The following is a 17,315-nucleotide window of genomic DNA, read 5'->3' on the forward strand; positions in this document are numbered from 1 at the left end:
TGTGTGTGTGTGTGTGTGTGTGAATAAGGAGAGGAGCTGGGAAACAAAAGGATTGATTTCTTACTTGATAATTCTCCTTTTTCGGGCAACTTCTCTTTTTCTTCAACCTATTTTTATGTATTTTGAAAAATGGGAGTAGTTTTGTAACAGTTTGATAAAGCAAAATTTGGACACAATTTATCTAAAGATTTTTTTTGGTGAAATTAATGTTCAATAATAGTAACATATACAATATATATATTATTGTTTATTGCTAATTAGTTACTAGAGTACATTGTCTACTGAAGAACTTCCTTACTGATGTGAAAGGTAAATTGCCTAGAATTTGCCCAGTTTCCAGATTTCACAGGCTCTAAAGGAGGAGGAGAATTACCAAGTTAATAGCAAGCAAAACCCAAACCCAGCGTGCCATTTATTAATGCTGAGGATGTCCCTGTAAATACAAACRTAATACTGAGATTAATCCCTTTTGAACTGTCATTCTTGGTCTTGCTTGTTCTTCTGCGTATATTTGCGTACAGTCCATATGTACACACTCGCACCTAGAATGAGAATCTGTTTGTGTGGGTGCTATCAAATTCCTGTTGTAGATGCTTTCTTACATCGGTATATTATAGCCCATAGCCTATGATTCCATTTCTTTTTATGGGATATACTCTTTTTATTATATTTTCTTATAGTGCTAACATTTGCTGGTATTTCCTCCTAAAATAGAAAATGATGCCCTGTCCTYTCAGTATGTGAGAGGTATTAAAGTTTGCTTTAGATTGTTCAAGAAGTCTTTGGCTGCAGTTGTGAATTATTTTGATTTTAGGAAAGGGTAAAACCAGCTGGCGTACTTCCGCAGTTCTCTTGGTCCTGTAATGATACATGGAAGTTTTACTGTTTGTTTTATGATTGTTCCAGTGTATTTGAACAGTGCCAAAAAAGAAACATGAGCATGTGAACACTGACATATTATCAAGCTCAAAGTGCAGAAAATGGATTTGTGGATCTTGTTAATATTTTGTAATTATTTGTCTTGTCCCAGCTTGCGTATTTGATTTGCCCTGAAGGACCTGTGGAAATATGTGTTCACCTTCCATCTTATAACAACACATAAATTTACAACAAATTAACTAGGTGACTCATTGGATAATATTAACTCACTCCGCTGATGCAAAATCATATGATGTTTTAAACATTTATTTAGAGTCCTTTGACAGCACTTACTAGCATTTTTAAAATTTTTATTTCTTTGACAGATRTAGGTACCTATTTTATATAGCACTTAAAATTTATAAGATGAGGTATATTTTCTGACAAGTGGTAATGTTGTGCAGTGTTTCTATAGCAATCGGTCAGTGTTGTAATGCATTACAGCTAATGGGTGGAATAGAAATGATTGTAAATGCTTATGGTTGTGCRTTAGATAATATATGTGTGATATATTGTGATGGGTTAAAATTGAGARTAGGAATGTGATGGTACCAGTAACCCAGGGTACACAGTAAACGCACTTTGTGATGCATAAGAAACATTTCAAAGCTAAGCATTGAGGTCTGATAGAATTAAATTAGCGTGGCAAATGAACATGAATCACAGTAGTTAATCCCTCAGCGTATGCTAGAGCAGGCTCCATTTGCTCTAATTTCCACTGAAGCAAAGGAAGGTCAGTCTAGAGGAGAGATTGGATTTGATTGGATTTTGGTAGTGTATATCTGCTCAACCTGTTTATTTCTTGGCTTCAGTTTGTTGCCAGGCTTCATCCAGCCCCTCAGAGCAGAGTAGCAAAGTGGGCTCTAACAGTACTTTGTTCTTCCTTTCCTCCCCACTGCTCCTCAAATAAAAAAATGAAAAAGAAAAAGAAAAAGCAGAGTGATGCAAGGGGGAGGAAGAGTGCTGCTTTCTTCCCACTTGGAGTAGTGCAAGGTTTCAGGGACAGTCTTGCTGGAATTTTTTTTGTGGGCAGGTCTGACCCTTATATGCTATTGCCTGAAGATGCAGTGAAGTGAGCAGTTTCTCAGTTTAGAGAAATAAAAGTAAAAAGCTGAGGGAAAGGGTGCAACTAGGAGAGCAGAAAACAGGTTTAGGTAGCCAGCAAGATATCAGAAAGGAAGTAAAATGTAAAGAGGAAAGAAAAAAAGTTGAGAAATGGGACAAAAATAAGAAGGCAGAAAACAAAAGTGGGAGTGTTTCCAAAGGCTTGTGAGAATTGACTGAACTATTCTGTTCATGGAAAGGCCCCACAGACACAAGAAACATGTTGGAAAAACTAAAATAATAATTTCAATATGCCTATTGTTTTTTTGCAACTATTCAACTTTTGTTTAGAAGATACTATTTTAATAACTTAATATGCAATTCTAGAACTAAAAATTACAGTGCTACTAAAATTAACCATTCTTATACATTTATACATATTTTATGTAATGCAGGAATTTTCTACTTAAGCCTGTATGTATTACATTCCACAAAATGTAGGTTAACTTAATAGACAGGCCAAGTAAAAGTGCTGATGTTATGCCTGGGATTATAAGGTTGATGAGGCTTCAAGATAATAAACTAACATAGTCAGAAATCAGTCCTACATTTCTTTCCGATCTAAATCTCATCAAAAAATGTTTTTCTGTAGTTTTTCAGTTGTACACTGTAGTGTGTCCCAAAGCACTAAAGCAAACATCAAAAAACGAGTACATACAAATATTCGGCATGTCTTAAGATCACTGTTTATCTTCATGTTGCAAAGCTGCTTATAAATTCAAACCTGTTCAACCTGAAAATAGTGACTATTACTTACCTTTAGTTTTCTAGAGCTCTGTCTTCATTGCAATATAATTTCATAAAGCTTTGTGAAGAAATTGATGGCAATATTGGAGACCAAAAAAACCACAAAATTTTGTTAGGGTCTCTGATGGCCTAGAAACAGCACTGAAGAGACACCTGTGAAGAAAGAGCATCTGGGGCAGCCCATTGCTGCCCGTTGCCTCCTCCATACAGCTCCTGGGAGGGTTTCATGGTTCCTGGGAAAGACAGGGGGGAGCCTTGCAAATACAGCACCACAGCTTTCCACCTCTGAACAGGAGAGGCAAGCAACCTGGAGCAGAAGAGGTTTTCTTCCCACCAATTTATTAGGAAGAGAAGGAAAGCAGTTTTGTTCCCTCATAACTGTGGAAGTACCTAAGGTGAAATTCTGCCTCCACTAAAATAAGTGAGAACTTTGCCGTAGTCTTGAAAGATGCCAAAGCTTTACCCTTAGCTATTTATAAATATTTCTATAACCATGCCAGCTGCTGTAACTTTCTGTTTGAAGAAATGCAGAGTTGTAAACTACCAAATCAATATGTTTTACTTCATTTTCAAAATGTCTGTGCAAGCCAATTCAAGTTTTTGCTGACTGTCATACATGCTTATTATACAATCTTCTGCAGTTCTGAGAATAACTGTTCATATTCAGTTATGCATCTTAAATAAAGCAGGAAAGCTTGGTAAGCCAGATGTGTCGTGTGTGTGTGCACCTGCATAAGAGCTGCCAGATCAAGGTCTGTCTTCTAGGTCAGGCCCCAACAGTGGCAGTAAGGAGAGGAAAGCCTGACCCTAGGAAAGAGTGAAGAGCAGGGCAGATGTATGTATCTCCCCTTAATATTCTCCCATTCTCCAGCTGTTTTCAGTTTGAGAACTTCGTGAGCCAGATCAAACCGTCAGCCCACCATGACTAATTTCTGTAATTGACTCTGTCGGGATGGGGATCTGGCTTCAGCTSGTCAGATGGATATTGACTTACATGTATGTTATGTGCAAGCCAGTATCTATAACTGATCAATACTCAGGCTTAGCCTGGTGTTCAGTTAAGGGAAAACAACTCGCCTCTTTTTCCTTGTGTGAATATTCTTTCCAAGAAGCAAGATTATTGACAGGAAAGGAATTTGCCTTCTAGCATATATCTTCAATGTAGTTGTCAGTTGTGCTATTGCCATTCTGAAAGTATTTGCAAAGGAACCTTCGCTACACTTTAAAATTGGTAAAACTGATTTCTTCAGAATATTTATAAAATTATTGTAACTAGCAATTAGTTACTAGTTCTATACTGATTATTTTTTCACTGGACTGTAAGATAATAGCAGAGCCCCCCAGGTAAAGTCGGAAGGAGCTTATCTTTGAAGATAATTACTAGAATGAAAGTATTGCTGGAAATTATTTTGTAAGGACAAGAACCTCCACAGGGGAGGAAAACAAACAGGATAATCTGATTCTGTTTCTAATCTTGGATTCCTTGCCTGTTAAACTATTAGATGGACTTGACAGTATTTCTTCTTCGTCAAATATTTGGAGTAAATATTATTATTTAGAATAGTTTCTCCTATTTACTGCAGTGAAATGTTAATTTGTAACTACTGTGGATAATGATAACATCAAAATTAAACTAATTTTTCATGCTAATGTGGCAGGTAAATCAAGAAGAAAATTTCTTATTTTTTTTAAACAGAGAAAACTCTCCCAGAAAACAAAAAAACTCCAAGCGTCTAAGCTTCTTAAAAAGCTCAGTTGCTTTTGCTATATTTCTGCCCAGATGTGGCTCTAAGGCTAAAGTTTGCTGCCCTTTTCTGTTAACAGCATTTTGATCTGTGTGTGGACGATGGTAGCAGAACAGCACAGAGCACTGTGCATAGCCGTGTACCTCTGTGTTTTATCAGCTTTTTCTAGCAGATTTATATCACAGGTAAAATGCTTCTAGAAATTGTGCCTGAAGTTTGATTCTTGGTTTCATATCTAGAGTACGAACTAGATTACGTCCTTCTTTAGAGGATTCCTCCCCCCCCCCATTTTTGGAAAGTTAGGAGGGCTCTGTACTGCTCCTGAAATGTATAAATTTGGAAATAGAAGTGGATGCAGGTCACTGGTCAAAGAGCATTCTCTTGGAGTGCATCAGCATGCCTTCGTGCTTTTTGCCGTATCTGACACAGTAGAGGGTGGACAGAGTGCTAGTGCTTTGGATGTTCAGTTGGTAGGGATTATGTGCCTGGGTTGAAATGATTGCAAATCTTTGAGCAGAAAGGAATTTCAGATTGGCATGGGATTACTGAGTGGTTTTTGCTTTTCATTTTGAGAGACCCTCTTGACTTTTCATGCAACTTATTCCCTTCTGTTACATGGATTACAAGAAGATATGTTCATGCTCTTGATCTTTCCTGTCTTCTTTCTGTGGCATTAAATAGTATAACTTTGTGGCTTTTGCCTTTCCCCCCCCTATAGAATTTATTAAATGATGTTGGGGAAAATTGTGTGGGTTTTGGCATGTGTAATACTGAAGTAGATATTCTGTGGCCCCTTCTTGGCTAGACCTCTATTACATACGTTTATGCACTGGAGGGAGGCTTGGGTCTATAAGCCAGGAGGTCCCTTCTGGTCTTAAGATCCTAAAATAGGAGCATACAGCTCACATAGCTTTGCTTATCATGAAGGCATTACACTGAAACGTGTATTCTCTTAGAAGCCATCGTAAGCTATGTATCTTTGTCTTCATCTGGGAGCTTAATTATTCAAGCAGAAGTGCGTGGAGGAAGGACTGTCTGCTGTCTCTTTGCTGTGCCACAAACTGCCTTTAAATCCTTCACCGCTGTTGCTGGCATTTTTTCAGACACTAGTTTCACTGTTTCTCTGCTATGCCTCTCTGAATCATGAGGCCGGGTGAGTGCAAAGCACATGAGCTAAAGGAGTAAATTAGTCTGTGTTAAGCAGTCTCGTTCTTAGCCAGACTGTTACTGGTARTAGAGCTAGTATAAGACTAACTCAGCTAAGTCTGCAGTTAACGCTTCGGTGACACGCGTCTCCACGAGTCCGGGTCCATGGCCTAGTTAAACTCTGAAAGTCCTGAGTAGTTCTCCTCTATAGGATGAGTTGTGCTCAGGGGCATCTTGCTTGGAGTAAGCTTSTTAAGGGAGGGTTTTCAGCTAGGAAAAGTGGTTTATTTTACCTCTTTTTCTTGATTGTAACTAGCAACTGCACAGAGGTGGTTAATGTTATCCAAAACTCCTGAGAAAATAATTTTTATCCTAATAGCTAGCTCATCCCAAAATCACTGTAATGTCATTCACATGTTACTCACCCACTGACAAATTGCACTCTTAAATTGTAGTGTAGTCTATTTGTTTGAATTAAACAGTTACAGAATTAAAGAAATGCATGACTGACAGACACAGCTCGAGTAGTCATGTAGTCCGTCCCTCTGCACTGAGATGCAAACAAGGTCTGGTCACTTTGGATATTTTTCCATCATTGCTTTCATAGCTAATCAATAGTTTCTGGCTCCAAAATCTATTGACCGGCTGCTTGCTGGATGGGACGTAATTGCATAACTAAAGGAGAGAGCTCGTGTGATRGTCTTCTGTCATGCTATGAGCACATTTAGAGCATATGCTCTTCATTAGACATTTAAGCATATTGGTTAATGTTGTGTATATATTTTTTTACTCTGCAAGTACATGGTCAGACACGTTGTGAAAGATGTTAAATTTAGAAAGTATGGAGTAAAATAGATGCAAAATAATTTTAATGTTCTGAGGATAGTACACATCATTAAAACAGGGTAGAAACATAAGCTATAGTTTTGAAGAAACTAGCATGATATCTAATGTGGCTTTTACTATTACATTTTTATACTATCTTGTGAACTAAAGATTCAGCAAAGGGTGACTAATACAATAAGTATATTCTAATGAGTATTAACTAATACTTTGCAATTTAAATCAGAGACAATATGAAGCAGATCAGAAAAAAAATCTGGAAAAAATCTGCAAATGGGGTTGCTTTGTCTACTGTGGCACATAGTGCTATTAATCAGAAAGAAAAAAAAACAAAGCATGTATTATGTGATTTTGCAAGTATTCCCTGACTACGCAGTTACTATTTTTGCAAACTTATTCTTGCATTAACACTAGCTTTTTTGCAGTTGCTATTCTGTCATGAATTAGACATATGTAAAAGAAAAAWATATATATATATTTTAAACACTATTTGTTGTAACAGATTCCCACTTAAGTCTAGAGTCAGGGCATACTTCTCTGTGAGAATTCCTATAGGAACRACTATAAAATCACTCAGCCTGGAAGGAACCTTGGGAGGTCTCTAGTCCAATGCCCTGCTCAAAGCAGGTTGACACTGAATTCAGACCATGTTTGTTGGGGCTTTTTCCAGCTGGACCTTTGAAAACCTCCACAGACAGAGCCCCGCACAACCTCCCTGGGCCCCTGCTCCAGTGCTTAATTATCCTCATAATGATTTTTTTTTTTCCTTTTAACTTTATGACCACTTTGTTTCCCATTCTCTTGCTGTACACCTCAGCAAAAAGCCTGGCTTCGTCTTCTCCTTGTAGATATTGGGAGGTTCCTATTRAGCTGCTTCTCCAGAGTGTCTCTGCCTTGCCTCACGGGGCAGGTCCTCCTGCTCCTGGACCGTGTTGTGGCCTGACCCTTGGCATGCGCAAGTTAATCAATAGCCTTCGAGTACTGAGAGTATTTCCCTTGCAGTCTAGTGTGTGACAGGGAAAGSGGAATAACAGTTGCAGTGTTTGGAAACTTTTCATTCGTTACAGAGTAAGATCACTGTAGTTGCTTATAGGGACCTTGTCATGGGAGTTACCTAGTTCAGCGTCTGGGTTTTTTTTGGCTATTAYTTTTCACATAAAAATTCTTCTTACCTACTCAACACAAATGTTTATTTTCTCTGGTTAATGTCCATGTATGGATTTCCTTTATAGAAAATAGTTTTTACTAGCTTGGAGCTTCACAGGGCCTTTGGTCTTGGTGGTACTAAATAAGGAAGCTGTGAAGTTGTTTCAAGTCAAAAGTCCTTTATTCGCCGCTTAAGTAATATTTTAAGTGTAATCTAGGGATCAGTAGCTTTCAAGAAGAAAGGACTCTTAAGACGTAAGGACTGTCCTGGATGACTTGCTGGAGACGAGCATTCAATGAGCATTCACTGCAGCTATGTGGTGTAACACAGAAGTCCTGGAAAACAGAGGTATGTTAGTATAGAAGGTGTTTATTGCTACTGTAAACAGCAAGCATCAAATACCTTGTCCAGGTATGGCAGGCACACCTTAAGAGGATGCTGAAAAACTGTTCATGTTCCAACGAGGCACAAAGATCAACTCAAAGCTGAAGCTGTTTTCCCTGCAGAGAGTGGTAAATGTCACGTGCAGAAACCATGAGGGAAGATTTGTGGTTCCAGATCTGTAGTTACCACAGCCCTCCACCATTATAATCAGCAGTAACAAATTTCCRTTAAATACGTTTTTACGTTTTTACACAAAAAGAATAAAATATTAAATGTAGAAAAGGCTTATTGAGCTTTGAAGTAGGTGTTAATTTGCCTCTTAAGTAATTGGCTGGTAGTTAATGATTAARTTGATATAGGTCTCTCAGTTGTCAGCAAGTGGTTCAAGGCCCATGAAACTGTTTTTATTGTGACTGTRTACTGTTATAAAAGAGTAATTTGAATATATTTCCATCATATTTTCATATTGTAATTAATATGAGCAATTGAGAAAAATATCATGTAACACTGCACTTTCTTTAAGCAGTAAATTCCTAATGAGTCATTCTACGTGGTGAATACAAGAAAAGCATAAGACGGGGTTGCTGATTAGAAGAAAAGCCTTTATGACTTCTTCACACTTACAAATATCTAGAAACCTATTTATATTCATGTTCTTCATATATATATGTCTATATTGAATATGTATATGGAAAAGCAACAAAGCTTTGAGTTGTTGAATCATGGTTTCATTGATTTTTCTTTTTTAAATGCTTTTAATTTTTTAAAATTATTTTCTTGAGAGGTTGAACTGTCATCAGTTTATGTAATACACAGTGGTAAAATTAGAGTAGTTAGAGGTCTATAGTATGTATTTTTGTATTTTTGTTAGTGTTTGTAGTTATTTCTTTAACTTGCACACAGTAGTATTGTTCATAGCATTAAATCACACAGACCTCCCTAGACCCTCTAATTGCAGTTGCTCTTAGTTGATCAAATACAATTGGTACCCTATGTATTAAAATTTATTTTGTGTTTTTAACTGTGAACACAAAGAAAGTAGCCTGATCAAAGCACAAAGTAGGACTTTGTACGCAACTGTGTTTGTGATGTGAGAGTGTCAGTGATGTTTTATTAAATAATTTTTAGAAAACCTAATTTTGAAATATAGTGCAATTTAATTCACTAGTGAAGCCTGTTTATAAATCACATTGAAAAGCTTCTGCTATTTCTACTAAAAATACCTGTTCAATTATATTATACATGTTTTACCAAGAAACTTAAATGTAGTAAAATGGAAATAGCAATTTCTTGTATTATAGCAGATAAATATTTAGAGCAATTCCTAACAGTAGAATTTTAGAATAAACTACACCACAGCCCCAGTACAATAAGATACTTAGTTAAACATGTCTTAATTGTTATGTATATTTATGCATAAGCTACTGTTAAGTGTGCTCTTTAGAACGGCATAGTAAGTTACTCCAGCCACATACAAGATATGTTACTACTTAGGTGCTGCGTTGAGTCAGGCCTAGTGTTTTTGGTAGCGATAGGGTAGGCTTGATGGTCCAAGAATGGTTTGCTGAGCTAACTCGCTTCTGAACTATGCCTCTGGTTAGTTTACGTAGGTTTTTAGTACCCCTCAACTTCTAATTGTTTTTTTCTGTCGTTATATATCTAGTAGATTTAAAGAGTAGACTGAGRGATGTTTACTTTGCCTTTTCCTTTCTAATAAGTAGAAAAATATAAATAGATTTCTTCTTTCTGATTGACGTACCTGTGGGACTGAGTTAAAAATCTGTGAGCTTGCTGGGGCCATCAGGAGAAAGGTGATCTTTAGTATGAAAAGTATCATGGGTTCCTTTCCTCAGTAAGAAAAAGATAAACTCTTTTTCCAGTATGTTGTCCTAGAAAAATATTTTCCCAGTAAAAGATAAAGGAATGTTCCCTTTCACAGTAAAAGAAAATAAATTTGAAAATTTTTCAGCATGAATTTGGCAAAGAATTGTGTTCTGTCTAATGGTGCCACCACATGTCGCTTGCAAAAGTAATCTCCTTTAGGGGAGCCTGGTGTTGCCAGGTTTGCAAAGTGTGTTGTGATATCACAAAAATTATTAAAGGAGAAAAAAAAATCCTGTTTTGGGGGCTCTCACTTTGCTTATGATCCATTTCCTGCAACATCCCAGTGATCACATTAGGACTCTGCTGGCCCAGGCTGTGCGCGCCACGGCAGCATGTGAAACTATTTTAAGAGCTTTTCTACTTGCTGGCCCACTGAAGAATCGGGGGAATTAGTTTGTTAGTCAGATACGTTTTGAAGTAGATATTAATACTTACTTTTACTAGCCGAGAATTAGGACCATTAAGTTTAGGAGGGCCCTCAAAAAATAAATGAGAATAGTTCTACTTGTACAGAATTTTTGGACATTTTATCATCTGATCATCATTAATAATAATATTATGTGCTTAGGAGTTTTTTGAAAATTTCATGAGCGCAGAAGAAAACAGGAAAAAAAAAACCAAACCTTTCCAGTTTTCTATATTTCTCATCAATCCTGGTATTTTTATAATGCCAAGAATTTAAGAAAATAATTCCAAAATAACTGAATTAAGTTTGAATTTGATGAGTCATGAACTGAGTTAAATTGCTGTGTTCTGTATCTTTCTAATGTCTTTATATTGGAGTAGAAGCCACTTTAATTAAGTTGCTGTGGTTTTATTCAGAAATTATTTAAATAAATGAATCAGGATGCAGAAGAGTAATCTGTATTCTAGCATTTAGCCAAGCCTTTTTTCTGCACTGTTGTTATGGAGAAGCATATAAATATTTATATCACAAACTAATTTTACTTCCCTTACAGGCATGGGATGGGAATACATATAAAATTTGTAAAAACCAAACAAAACAGGAAACACCAAACAACCCCCCCCCCCCCAAAAAAAAAAACAGTTATTGTGGGTGGGTTTTATCACATGGAGTAATCTTTTTTTTCTTTCTTTTTTTTTTTTTTTTTTGAATGCATTCAGGCACAGAGTAGCAACAAAGGAAGATTTGAAGGTTTTGTGTTAAAGAAATCTGAAAATACAACAAACACTTTCATTCAATTTCTGTCTCGTGTTTTCAGTTTACTTTTTTCCAATTTTTTGCTAGTGTTATTAGGCATCTGTCTTTTTACCACCCTGTGTTTATTAGACCATTTATATAGAACCAAGCAGAAGAATAAAAAGAAGTTTAACTCTGAAGCATGTGCCCAAACATCCAATGGGTGAATGATATGGAAACTAAATGGCTGCTTAAGAGTTAGAAGCTGTGTAACATTATTTATTTATATGGTCATTCAGAGTTTCTTAGATTCAGCTCTTTTCTTCCCTTGTCTGTCTGGAGGGCAACAGTCGGGCTGGGCACCAACCAGTCTATGGACCCCGAGCTCTAGAAGTGCTGGGCATCTCCTTCGCTCTGCCCCATGCCTTGTCCTTTGGGTTGGTCTCCATCTAGTCTCCAGCTCTACCTGTCAGTCTGTCTTCAGCAGATCAACTCTCTGCAGTTGGTTCTTAGTAGATCAGGGTGGCTTCCGGCGTTCAGCATGTTGGAAGACCCTCACCTGGTGACCCCAGGTGATGCAGGAGCTCCTTTTYTGGTACAGTTTCAACTCGGCTCTTCTTACCTTTGTAAATTCTGCGTTATGAAACATCCTCTTTAGCAAGAAACTTCGAAGAGCAGCTCTGATTGCTCTACTCAGCAGATAGTTTTGACACCTGGAATTGTTATTCTGGCTTCACATGGAGCACTCTTCTGACATCCTCAGATATGAAGACAAAGACCTTTCACCATAGCAGCCCTCTACTTCTTTCTTTATATCACAGGATGTGTTCGTTCAATTTAGCAGCAAAAATATTGGCAATACAGAAAAAGTTAATTAGAGCTTAACACTCTTGCAACAGGAAATGGGGGGTGAACTATTCCAGTAATTCACTGAGCTTTGAAGATCCCTTAAAAATATAAGTATTTAATACTGAAGGATACTCTTATGATTTCTTAAAAGATCTGTACATCCTRTATATTCAAGACTTTTCAGTGAACTGAAATTTTACATCTCTTATGTAAATATACCTTAAAAATGTACACACCACTTSACCAATAGGTCTCCCATTGACGGAGTCTCCCATTGACAAAGCAAATTGCATTCATGTCTTCAGAATTAATATCTGTTATAASAAGGAAAAAATAGATGTTTTAAAAAATACTTTCCTTTTGTGTCTGAGATTCTGCTATCACAATCCTTCATTGCATTCAGCATTTTGATTATCTGAAGCTATCTTGAAGAAACATCCCGTATCAAAAAATATTTTTTATTCTGTGATTTCAAGATAAATTTCCTTAATTTCAGTCTGATAGATTTCTTCCTAAATATAAATGAGKATTTCTAATCAAGGCCTTTAGCTATTCCCCAAGCATTTCTGTGCTTACTGCCATTGTTAYAGGCAGGAGCTGGTGCTGCATAAGAACAAATAACGTGGTTGTCTGTTGCCCTGCACACACACCTCATCAGAGATAGGACTCGGGGATTTCCAGGAACAGTGATGGTGTGATGCCAGCTTACACAGTACAATTTTATGAGCACAGTTATTACCTAAGAGTGGTAGAAAAGATTCTCAGTTCCGTGGTAGTCGCTGGCTTTCATTTTGCCATCTTGCAGCAGCTCCCCCTAGTCATGGATCTGAGGGAAAACGTTATTCTTTATATGTGGAGCTCAGTAATTCCAGTGTAAGGAATTTATTAATGTTGTTCATCATGAAAAGAATTAATTAACATACAAATTGCATCATCAATTGCTGAGTCTTTTGGTGGGAAAAGCAATACCTCTGTTAGAACTATTCTATTTGTACAGGTCATGCTTACAACAGACTTCTGTTTTTGTTTTTATTACCAAAGCCTGAATTCATTTTTGTGTAGTGTTCTTACTCTGTTGGATCCCAAACTGTTCTGCTTGCAAATTTTGTTTAATTTGTCTTGCTAACACAGCATTTAGTGTACCTTTTCTTTTTTTTCCTTCCCTCACAGCAAATGAAACTCGCTGCTGAGTCACTGAAGGAGTAAACAGATGAAGGAATGAAGATGACTAGAGCAATCGCGGGTGAATGCATGCACTTCTTGAGCATTTGTTTATGATGATCTGTAGCTCCGAGCGTGCACTCTGCCATGTATTCAGTAGGTGGCACCTCCTTATATAATACTGGGTAAATCACTGTTCACTGCTTGATATGGTAAAGAAAAGGATAATAAGTTCTGCCTTTCTGCCGTCTGAAACTCTTTTTTCACAACTGTTTGTGAGGCAACACCAAATAACGCCCTCTGTTTTATGAAAGCTCTAGTTGAAATCTGCCAGAGTCACCAATACTTCAAACCAAGTGATTCAAAACAACTGTTATGATGAAGCATCTAAAAGCTAACTATAGTTTTGAACTGTAACTTTGTAAAACAAAAAGAAAAAAACCCAAGTACATTAGTACTTAATTCATAGTTTACTATCCCTATTGCCCCTTTCATTTATGCATTACAATAGTTAATCAGTCCTCTATTTTTTTTCAAAGATCACTTACTAGCTGCTGTTTACACCTAGCAGATCAGTGTAAATGTTTTGTATATTATGTAATGCAATGTATGATTGTTCCCTGAGGAATATTTGAATACTAATGCTATAAAGTATGCATTATACACTCCAGTGTGCTAGGTATCTAAATAAATCCAGTTAAAATATTTGCAAAAGCTGGGAAAAAGCATTCAGTAGGAAACCGATTGCTGATCAGTTATTTATAATAAATAAATAAATAAAATATAAGTAGCAGTTATTTGCATATTTATTTTTTGATTTACATTAGCTTTTGGTACTCCTGGCTGTTTTGAACTATGTGGTCTTCTGGTTAAGTGAATTGACACTAACAGAACAATTAAACTTGACACTATATACCAGTAACTCGTGTAGATCATGAATGTCTTATTTGTTTCCTGATTTTCACAAAATTTTCCTGATGTTTTACTGCTTTCTGAGATTATTAAGACCAAAATTCACATCGCTTGCTCTGTGACCTTGAAACAGTTTATTTTCTCCTGCTATGACCGTCATCTTTGGTAGATCTAACTTATATGTGACACTTTCCTACAGACTTTCCCAAACAGAATTCCAGTATAATAAATGAAGATATTTGCCTATTTTGCATGTTCTGTATTTGTGCCACAGGGCCCCCACAGCAGAATAATGTAAGCAAGCCGAAATAACGCATTCTGTCTGCAGTTTAAAATTAGCATTTCTCAAACTCTGCAAGTGTGACCCAGTAAGAAGCGCTTCAGTTCTCTTGGGAAGCGGAGCAAAGTCGCGCTGTGGTTGCTGTAAGTATCTGTATTTGCCTCTCCCACCAGCCATCCGCCGCAGTGCCGCTAGCGATGAAGAGTAGACGGCAGCTCTGGGGCTAGCGTAAACGCTGTTCTCACAGCCCCCGGGGAAGTAAAGCGGCGGCGCTGGGTGCCAGGGGGTTCGCAGGGCTCCTGGCTGCGGCTCCTCCGCGGCCTGAGCCGGGAGGGACGCGCCGATGGGCGCTGCCGAGATCCCAGCCGGGGCCGGTCTGCGGAGGGGAGCAGCAGGCTTCTCAGGATGGCTCCTTGGCTTTCTGGTTTCCTGCCCGCTTAGATCTGAAGTAGCCCACATTTGGTAAAGTTTTAATCGTGCTGTGTAGTCGACGTATTTGAGCGAACGTTTCAGGAGAACAGAAGTCTGTCGGATAGGTTCCCACCGATCTGCAGAATACATTCTTGTGAGCTGGTAATGGCTATTTTGAAGGGATCTTGCTGGCTTGTTAATTCATGTTGGTTTTGGGGTATAAAGTGGGCATGTCTCACTCATGGTAATGGTATGCAGTACCTGGTTTAATTTTTTGAGATGGTTTGGAAAAGGGATTTGAGTCTTGTCTCAACTGTGATTATGTGAAAAATGATTATTAAAAAAAGATCAGCAATGATTTTTGAAAAACTGACTTGATGGTTATCTTTGTGGTCTTTACATTCTTCCTGTTTTCTGTAGACCAACAGGAAAATCTGTGGTGAGATTTAAGTACTTAGTGGGAATAAGTGAAATTTAGTGCTCTCCCTTGCCCGGGGCAAATCCCTTCACTTCTGCTTAGTTTCCTTATCTAGAAATGAGGATAATACCTGTCTCATGGATTCTCCACCTAGAGCTATAAAGTGCTGAGGAAATTTGACTTTCTCTAGTGAGTGAGAAGTACAAGAATCCTTTATTTTATAGATTTATTAGAGTTAGATTAATTAGAGTTTATTCTAGATACTGGGAGCAGTTCTTGGTTTAGCATCATAGCAGCACTAAGCCAGCTCCTACAAAACATGATAAAGAGCATTTCTATCCAAAAGAGCATTGAGTTTAGTTTTTGGAGGAGGATTACCTGTGTATTGCCAAGTAGTATTTTGTCACTGAACTGAAATCTACCTTCTCTTCGCTTCCTTTGCAAGCTCTTCTTTCTCCTTGTAGTGGGGCTCTGCTCTGTTTAGTACTGATCAATAGCAGCCTTTGTTACTTTTTTTTCATTTGCAGTGTCATCTATTTTCATTTCCTCTATGAGGAAAAAAAAAAGGTTCCTGCCTATGCATCTCAGTGTTTCTGTCTTCCTGCTGTTTTCTTTCTCTCTGTTGTAGGTGTATTTGTCAGAAGTATGAAAAAAGGGTGGGGATGAAAACTGCTGACAAAAATCCCTTTTCAGTTGAAAATATTAAAAAGAAAAATAAGTTATTTGTCAGTAACTGCCATTTGCAAGCTCTGTAATCTGTATGAGTAACTGCTTGCCTGAGGCATTCAGGAGTGGAGACTTTTATTTGCCCTCTGTACTCAGGCCTTGTCCCCTTGTGCAGAGCTGACATACGAGTCCGTTGGTAGAAAATGTTCCCCCGCAGTTAGTTTTTCTCAACATGTAACAGAGAAGCTCGTGGTGGGCTATGAGGGAAAAGGGGAACAAGCATTGGAAGTGAACGGACATGTAGCCACTTAGATCAGAGGTGTCCAGTCACTGGCAAGTGTCTTCTGTCCTCTTCCTTGGGAGGTCATCGAGCAGTCTGGACGGCAGCAGCTAAGCCAGATCTCAGGCTCTTCAGGCACACGCTGCCTGGTTCGCCTTCGGTGATGGTGTGCTGGCTGTGGAAAGCGCGAATGGGCTCTGAGCAGCTGCCTTGGGGTGGCACATTCCTGGTCCCACAGATGTGGGTGTGTGACAGTTTTTCTCTTCTAATGTGTGAGTTTAAGAAATRAAGCAAGTTAATCTCCTGTCTCAAGCTTTAGCGAGAAACCTAGGATAAGTTTGGAGGGGCATCCTGTCCAGAAGCCTTGAATTTGACAAGGCACCTTAGCAGCAGCAACAGTAACCAGAAAGGATGTTTTTAAGGGAAATTGCAATCATAATTAGTTTACTAGTGTTACAAAAACTGTCTTATCAGGTGTATGAATGAGCTGCATGTCTGGTCCTGTGGACCAGTGGGATCTGCTGACTTGAGACCTCTTACTATAAGTTCCTGACTGCAGATCCTCGTCAAAGTTCCTGGAAACTTGAGAAAGTAGAACAGAAGAAAACYGAGATCTTCAGATGAGGTAAGGTTCTTATTTAAGCTGGCAAGCAATCCTGGTTATTTTAGGCTACCTAGATCTGTGGGAGTCAGTGTCAAATCTTATTCAGGAGGACATGAACTAAGCACCAAATTGAGTATTTACTCCTTATTCAGATAACTGAAGCCAGTAGGAACCATTCCTACTACCAATATGTGCTCTCCTTCCTCAGGAAAAGCATATTCTGTATAAAGAAAAGAGCCAGCCTGCACTGAGGCTCCCAAGGATGACATGATGGGACCAGTGGAGACTTCTGTGTATGTGTTAACACGGGTCCTGGGGAAGGAGGTACCTGGGAGCACTCACCAAGCAGCTCAGAAATTCTGAAACTAAAATATTTAGACCTGTGCAGGAGGAGCTCCATCTTCCTCTGCAGCAGGCTCCTGGGGCAGGGGTGGGATCAGRAGGAAGGTGCTGAATATGCTCCTAGTTGCTGGGAGCGGAAGGGAGCCTGACACAGGGCTCAATTCAAGCTGGCCATAGTCAGGGACTCCGAGGGTTTCATTCTGGAGCCAAAGGGGAAGCAGTTAACGTCTTTCCATGTCCAGTCCTTGCTGATGACACCGAAAGCATCCGACCGATCTCCCATTCCTGACACGCGAGTTGGAGGGTTGTGTGCCAGGGCCAGGGTCAGGGCCA

General features: G+C 38.4%; 1 protein-coding gene across 1 annotated transcript in view; it reads left to right on the plus strand.

Annotated features, from left to right (window-relative positions):
- ANO10 (anoctamin 10) overlaps positions 1-14,227 on the plus strand; it is a 125,094-nt gene extending 110,867 nt beyond the window's left edge. Inside the window, exon 13 of the mRNA XM_085311816.1 lies at positions 13,079-14,227. Coding sequence (XP_085167942.1) covers positions 13,079-13,114 — 36 coding nt within the window. The 3' untranslated portion in view covers positions 13,115-14,227. The remainder of the gene's footprint in view (positions 1-13,078) is intronic.
- Positions 14,228-17,315: the final 3,088 nt, after the last annotated feature.

Source organism: Rhea americana, unplaced genomic scaffold (assembly GCF_003343005.1).
Source record: "Rhea americana isolate MKP2758 unplaced genomic scaffold, rheAme1 scaffold_35, whole genome shotgun sequence".
Lineage (NCBI taxonomy): Eukaryota > Metazoa > Chordata > Aves > Rheiformes > Rheidae > Rhea > Rhea americana.